Source organism: Littorina saxatilis, linkage group LG10 (genome assembly GCF_037325665.1).
Source record: "Littorina saxatilis isolate snail1 linkage group LG10, US_GU_Lsax_2.0, whole genome shotgun sequence".
NCBI classification, from domain to species: domain Eukaryota; kingdom Metazoa; phylum Mollusca; class Gastropoda; order Littorinimorpha; family Littorinidae; genus Littorina; species Littorina saxatilis.
This window is the reverse complement of record NC_090254.1, coordinates 46,497,757-46,505,764: the sequence shown is the minus strand read 5'-3', so window position 1 is coordinate 46,505,764 and position 8,008 is coordinate 46,497,757. Positions and strand designations below refer to the sequence as shown.

Sequence of the window (8,008 nt, the reverse complement as noted above, 5' to 3'; positions counted from 1 at the left end):
TGTAGAACAACGGCTTGACACATCAGTCATTGCTCAAGTGGATCTATAGCGTGATCTTGTAGAACAACGGCTTGACACATCAGTCATTGCTCAAGTGGATCTATAGCGTCATCTTGTAGAACAACGACTTGACACATCAGTCATTGCTCAAGTGGATCTATAGTGTGATCTTGTAGAACAACGACTTGACACATTAGTCATTGCTCAAGTGGATCTATAGTGTCATCTTGTAGAACAACGACTTGACACATTAGTCATTGCTCAAGTGGATCTATAGTGTCATCTTGTAGAACAACGACTTGACACATCAGTCATTGCTCAAGTGGATCTATAGTGTGATCTTGTAGAACAACGGCTTGACACATCAGTCATTGCTCAAGTGGATCTATAGTGTCATCTTGTAGAACAACGGCTTGACACATCAGTCATTGCTCAAGTGGATCTATAGCGTCATCTTGTAGAACAACGGCTGTCTCGATCTGTATGTCATTTTTTGGTGAAAAGTACAAATAACATTAAATGTTTTGTTTGACCGAGCTTGGGTTTCTTCAGAGGCTACTGGGCAGGAGTAACTTGCAAGTTTGAATACCATGATTTGATCTGTCAGATTATTTTGTAATGATTATTTTATTATTTTATTAAAATCAAGGAAAAGAAAAGCCAAACAAAGAATTTCAAGTGGCAGCCCAAATTTTCGACCTGTTGCCAGGCCTTCCTCAGGGGCGTGTTTTGAAAGGTTTGTTTTATAACTTAAACATGATCTTATCGAGAGGGGTTCACTTGTCCGAGGGTTCTCTAGTCCGAGGGTTCACAAAAGATGCTTGAACAAAGGATATTCAATTTGATTTGTTTTTATTTTGTGTGTGTATGTGTGCGTGGATGTGCGTGTGCGTGCGTGCATGTGTTTTTCACTGCTGTGGGAACCAAATCGAAGAATATTCTCAAAAAAACACTGAGTTGTTTTCATTCAAAAAGATAATGTGGTTGTTTTATATTTTGACTGAAGAAATCTCAGACTATTTCCCCCAAGAAACTTAGTTATTTATATTTTGACTGAAGAAAGGATATTAAATTTATCAGGATACCGCCCCGACTGGACAATTACGTGATCGAACTGCCTACACTTTTTTAGTCATATTATATAGCACCTCGGGTTTCCTTTTGCCCGTGAGGGTCAATTAGTTATCCCACCGACCTGAATTATGGAGAGGATCGAGCCTGGGTTGTATTACAGCCTCACACATAATTTCATTGAAATCGGTGCTCAAACATCGGATATCTATTTGCGGACACTCACACACACACACACACACACACACACACACACACACACACACACACACACACACACACAGACAGACAGACAGACAGACACACACACACAGTGAAACCTATACCGCCTTTTAAGGGGCGGTATAATAACTGGAAAATCAAGCGTCTATAGTGAACCCTCGAACTAGTGAACCCTCGGACTAGTGGGACGTTCCCGATCTTATCTGGTGTTTGAAATGCAGATAATATATATATATATATATATATATGTGAGAACTTGAGGTTTAACTTGACACTTTATCACCAAAAATGTTCAAAAGAATGAAAACCCCACATATTTGTAAGCTGTTTTGTTGACTTTTTGTTTGTTTTGCGGTGGTTTTATTAATGATTATGTTGTGTTTTGCGGTGGTTTTATTAATGATTATGTTGTGTTTTGCGGTGGTTTTGTTAATGATTATGTTGTGTTTGTTGTGTTTTGCCTTAGCTTGTACTGTTTGTGTTGGGCAGTGTTTAAGGTTCTGAAAATCATATTCCAAAACTTATAACATTGACAGATTTTGTGTCAGTCTTTTAGAAAGCTGGTTAGAGTACAGCAAGGATGCAGCTGCTTGTTTGCTTGTTCATGACCACAATAGCTTATAGGTATGTAGGCTAATGTAGTAATGATTTTAGTATTAGTGTGAACAAGACAGCCTTTACAACTGGATTGTACATGCTTACAGTCAGTTACAGTCAGTTACAGTCAGTTACAGTCTTGTCTTTCTCTATGTGTGCACGTTAAAGATCATTTTAGGTTAATATTAGATTCAGGTAAGCTTTTTCTGGGGCTGTGTTATACATTGTTCCACCATTTTCTTTCTGCATGAACAGCAATGTTATCCAGATTATTCAACCGCTTAATGAATCAGCCACCAAGTCAATAATTAAGTCATTTGTATTTGAAAAACTGCTTATCAGACGATATAATTGCCCGTTCAGCAGGCAAGCAGTTCAGCCTATGACAAGGGAAGTAACCAGTGTGTGCAGGACTGTAATTGTTCCCCTTTGGTTTGGGTTTTGTGCTCAAGTAATTGGTATTGAAATGAGATATGCGTTTTGAAAGGGAAAACTTCAATGCTTTTTTTTCTACAAGGAAAGAAGAGTATGTGCTTCCTAATATTGACATTTATTTGCCCAATTCAACAATTGCCTTCCAACCAACCCTATGGTGCAGATAGCTTTTCCCAGTGAAATGTCGCAGTGTTCGGTCGAAGAGCTCTTTAATGTTAAACTTCAATTCACCCTTTGGTCTGCCCTGACATAATAATCTACATAATGTGAGGCTTTTTGTTGAGATAGCTTAAACATGATCTTATCTGGTACCCCCCGCGGGTTAGGGGGAAGAATTTACCCGATGCTCCCCAGCATGTCGTAAGAGGCGACTAAGGGATTCTGTTTCTCCTTTTACCATTGTTAAGCGTTTCTTGTATGGAATATAGTCAATGTTTGTAAAGATTTTAGTCAAGCAGTATGTAAGAAATGTTAAGTCCTTTGTACTGGAAACTTGCATTCTCCCAGTAAGGTCGTATATTGTACTGTGTTGCAAGCCCCTGGAGCAATTTTTTGATTAGTGCTTCTGTGAACAAGAAACAATTAACAAGTGGCTCTATCCCATCTCCCCCCCCCCCCCCCCCCCCACCTTTTCCCCGTCGCGATATAACCTTGAACGGTTGAAAACGGCGTTAAACACCAAATACGGAAAGAAAGAAACTATTTGTCTTCATATTAAGAATCAAGCAACCACGCCTGTATCAACCAGTAATGCAATGTCGTTGTTGTTGAACCGTTTGGTGCCAAGCCTTTTTGGTGTGTGCAGAATCATGCTTGTGGTGATTGCCCATTTTTCAGTTTTCAGAAATAAAATATTTTGTATCCTTTGGGTTACGTGACACCAAGTTATCTTTTTGTTATGCAAGTCTATCTTGTGTGCAATTTTGGTTCGTTCTTATCCTCTTTCTGTGTGTGTGTGTGTGTGTGTGTGTATGCTAGTGATTAATACTTTCAGCTCATTTCTGGAATTGGATAAATAGTCACACACACACACACACACACACATGTATGTAAAACAAATACACACACACACACACACACGTAAAACACACACACACACACACACACACACACACACACACACACACACTATCATATTGTTACTTCTGAAACAATGTACATAAAAACACTGTATTGAAAATGTCTTTACATCAGTATACGGCGTCATAAAAACAGAACACGAGGAGAGCACCAGGCTCAAAATATACACTGTCACTTTGCACACAGGACAACCACTCAGCACAGCGGCTCGCACCACTGGCTGTATTTACATCACTATCACATTTATTGGCGAGAGAAACCTGAGGAAAAACCATGGTGAGGTCAATAGTAGTCCCGGTTATCACACGTTGTTGACAGAGAGCACCCTTCCTGTGTAAAGCAGCATGTAAACCTCCACAGTCCTGTCCAGACATTTACATGGGATGAGACCATCCCTCCACTTGGACATATACCACAACTCTACTCTCTGCTCTACACCCTGACTGCCCTACACCCTGACTGCCCTACACCCTGACTGCTCTACACCCTGACTGCTCTACACCCTGACTGCTCTACACCCTGATTGCTCTACACCCTGACTGCTCTACACCCTGACTGCTCTACACCCTGGCTGCTCTACACCCTGACTGCTCTACACCCTGGCTGCTCTACACCCTGACAGCTCTACAACCTGACTGCTCTACACCCTGACTGCTCTACACCCTGATTGCTCTACACCCTGACTGCTCTACACCCTGATTGCTCTACACCCTGACTGCTCTACACCCTGACCGCTCTACACCCTGACCGCTCTACACCCTGACTGCTCTACACCCTGACTGCTCTACACCCTGACTGCTCTACACCCTGATTGCTCTACACCCTGATCTACACCCTGACTGCTCTACACCCTGACTGCTCTACACCCTGGCTGCTCTACACCCTGACCGCTCTACACCCTGACCGCTCTACACCCTGACTGCTCTACACCCTGACTGCTCTACACCCTGACTGCTCTACACCCTGATTGCTCTACACCCTGATCTACACCCTGACTGCTCTACACCCTGATTGCTCTACACCCTGATCTACACCCTGACTGCTCTACACCCTGACTGCTCTACACCCTGGCTGCTCTCTGTGTAAAGTGTTTCGTGTAAAGTGTTTCGTACAATGCAATTATCCGTTAGGGGACTAAGTCAGCCCGACAAATCCCATTCCTCACAGAAAGCTAAGGTGTAGATTGGTTTTATTGTCCAAGTCGTTGGATGGTCTTACTCTATACTAGCAGCCTGGAAACACCAGTGATGCTTTACATAGTGTCTTGCACGCAATGAAAGGTATCTTTGACGCAACCTTAGTCATATTTGGCACGTAATTGTCTTTGTAAAATTCAGTTAATACTGACGTTTTTGTTTGTGGTACAGAGATATGTGAATTTAAACCACTGGACATCATCTCACATATATCACTTCCGGTCCTCTTTCACACAACAGTGTGTTCGTATTGACGAGATTCTGTCTCGAGTCGGGGTAGACGTATAGGTCCCGAGTTGGAGACATTCGGTGGATCTTGGATGAAGTCAGCTGTAATCCGCATACCGGCCTGTATTTCTTCTTGTAAAGCTGGAGCGCTCAGCCAAATACGTGTCATGTTTAATGTTCGTCTTCAAAGGTCAAGGGCGAGTTAACAAAACAAACAAACTTTTTATTTATTTTAGAAAGGTTGAAATGCAGAGTAGTCCCCCGAAGATGGAGTAATGCAGTCACTAATGGTAATGGTGTTGATGTACACTCACTGTTCACGTCTATCGTCGCTACGTCAGTCTACACACACTGTATCACGCACAATATCACAGACGAGATTCATCACACGCTGAGCACTCTCTAACAATGGAGACGGGTGATCTCCCTGAACACTTGAGTATGTTGTTTCCTTGTAAACCACAACGTCAGTCCGAGAATGCTGCGCCGGACGCCGCGAGATGGTCCGAGTCCGGCAGGAGAATGTCGACGACGTCCGGCAGGTGAGGTCTGTCAGCCGGCACGTCGTCTGTGCATCGCTTGGTGACGTCACGCAGGACAGGCAGGTGCGCCAGGCGGTTGATCTGCTCCAGCAGGTAGCCCAGGCTGTACACGTCTGACATGGGGGAGGTGTAGGCCCCGGCACGCACCTGGAACGTGGGGCAGTGTGTTAGGGAAGGAGTGTAGCGTGGAACACCCCCCCCCCCCCCCCATTGAAGACTTCCTTCCTTTTAAGACCCTGTTATCTCAGACTTCTATTCATAACCTCTCTACATTTACCCCCCCTGTTATCTCAGACTTCTATTCATAACCTCTCTACATTTACCCCCCCCTGTTATCTCAGACTTCTATTCATAACCTCTCTACATTTACCCCCCCTGTTATCTCAGACTTCTATTCATAACCTCTCTACATTTACCCCCCCTGTTATCTCAGACTTCTATTCATAACCTCTCTACATTTACCCCCATTTTAAAACCCTCTTATTTGTAAGACCTGGTTTAAAAAACAAACATTTGTGGAGGACTTAAAAGGGGGGTTCCACTGTACAGCCAATTGGACTTGTCGCCTAGCTGTCGGCGGCTTGAAGGGCCCACTGTACAGCCAATTGGACTGGTCGCCTAGCTGTCGGCGGCTTGAAGGGCCCATTGTACAGCCAATTGGACTTGTCGCCTAGCTGTCGGCGGCTTGAAGGGCCCACTGTACAGCCAATTGGACTTGTGGCCTAGCTGTCGGCGGCTTGAAGGGCCCACTGTACAGCCAATTGGACTTGTGGCCTAGCTGTCGGCGGCTTGAAGGGACAACTGTACAGCCAATTGGACTTATGGCCTAGCTGTCGGCGGCTTGAAGGGCCCACTGTACAGCCAATTGGACTTGTCGCCCAGCTGTCGGCAGCTTGAAGGGCCCACTGTACAGCCAATTGGACTTGTCGCCCAGCTGTCGGCAGCTTGAAGGGCCCACTGTACAGCAAATTGGACTTGTTGCCTAGCTGTCGGTGGCTTGAAGGGCCACTGTACAGCCAATTGGACTTGTCGCCTAGCTGTCGGCGGCTTGAGGGGCCCACTGTACAGCCAATTGGACTTGTCGCCTAGCTGTCGTCGGCTTGAAGGGCCCACTGTACAGCCAATTGGACTTGTCACCCAGCTGTCGGCGGCTTGAAGGGCCCACTGTACAGCCAATTGGACTTGTCGCCTAGCTGTCGGTGGCTTGAAGGGCCCACTGTACAGCCAATTGGACTTGTGGCCTAGCTGTCGGCGGCTTGAAGGGCCCACTGTACAGCCAATTGGACTTGTCGCCCAGCTGTCGGCGGCTTGAAGGGCCCACTGTACAGCCAATTAGACTTGTTGCCTAGCTGTCGGCGGCTTGAAGGGCCCACTGTACAGCCAATTGGACTTGTTGCCTAGCTGTCGGCGGCTTGAAGGGCCAACTGTACAGCCAATTGGACTTGTCGCCCAGCTGTCGGCGGCTTGAAGGGCCCACTGTACAGCCAATTGGACTTGTCGCCTAGCTGTCGGCGGCTTGAAGGGCCCACTGTACAGCCAATTGGACTTGTCGCCTAGCTGTCGGTGGCTTGAAGGGCCCACTGTACAGCCAATTGGACTTGTGGCCTAGCTGTCGGCGGCTTGAAGGGCCCATTGTACAGCCAATTGGACTTGTCGCCTAGCTGTCGGCGGCTTGAAGGGCCCACTGTACAGCCAATTGGACTTGTTGCCTAGCTGTCGGCGGCTTGAAGGGCCCACTGTACAGCCAATTGGACTTGTTGCCTAGCTGTCGGCGGCTTGAAGGGCCCACCGTCCCTGCGTCTCACGCAGAACACAGCGGTTCGCCTCACCTTCTCATGTCTGTAGTCTTGCAGGTTTTTACACGGGATCAGACCATCCCTCCCAGACCGCCCTTCCCAGACCGTCCCTCCCAGACCGTCCCTCCCAGACCGTCCCTCCCAGATCGTCCCTCCCTGACCGTCCCTCCCTGACCGTCCCTCCCAGACCGTCCCTCCCAGACCGTCCCTCCCAGACCGTCCCTCCCAGACCGTCCCTCCCAGACCGTCCCTCCCAGACCGTCCCTCCCAGACCGTCCCTCCCAGACCGTCCCTCCCAGTCCGTCCCTCCCAGACCGTCCCTCCCTGACCGTCCCTCCCAGACCGTCCCTCCCAGTCCGTCCGTCCCTCCCAGACCGTCCCTCCCAGACCGTCCCTCCCAGACCGTCCCTCCCAGACCGTCCCTCCACTTGGTCACCCACAATCAACAGCCGGGGGGATCTCTGTGCACATGGCTATTTTCTTTAAACAATTACTTGTGTAGAAGGAACCAAGGTCTTTTTTTTGAAAATTAATTCTTCACCAAATTCCTCACGACAGAAAGCAGTCAGGGTGTTGGTGTGTGACCATGTGGAGGACGGTCTTATCCCAATGTAAAAGGGTGTTGGTGTGTGACCATGTGGAGGGATGGTCTTATCCCAATGTAAAAGGGTGTTGGTGTGTGACCATGTGGAGGACGGTCTTATCCCAATGTAAAAGGGTGTTGGTGTGTGACCATGTGGAGGACGGTCTTATCCCAATGTAAAAGGGTGTTGGTGTGTGACCATGTGGAGGACAGTCTTATCCCAGTGTAAAAGGGTGTTGGTGTGTGACCATGTGGAGG

At 47.0% G+C, this 8,008-nt stretch overlaps 1 protein-coding gene across 5 annotated transcripts in view; it reads right to left on the bottom strand.

Moving 5' to 3' along the window:
• Positions 1-3,481: 3,481 nt before the first annotated feature.
• LOC138978955 (uncharacterized) overlaps positions 3,482-8,008 on the bottom strand; it is a 67,396-nt gene continuing 62,869 nt past the window's right edge. For 3 of the 5 annotated variants that reach the window (XM_070351768.1, XM_070351769.1, XM_070351770.1), the window contains one exon: positions 4,397-5,518. In XM_070351768.1, coding sequence (XP_070207869.1) covers positions 5,297-5,518 — 222 coding nt within the window. In that variant the 3' untranslated portion in view covers positions 4,397-5,296. The other 2 variants (XR_011459868.1, XR_011459867.1) reach the window with 2 other exon arrangements.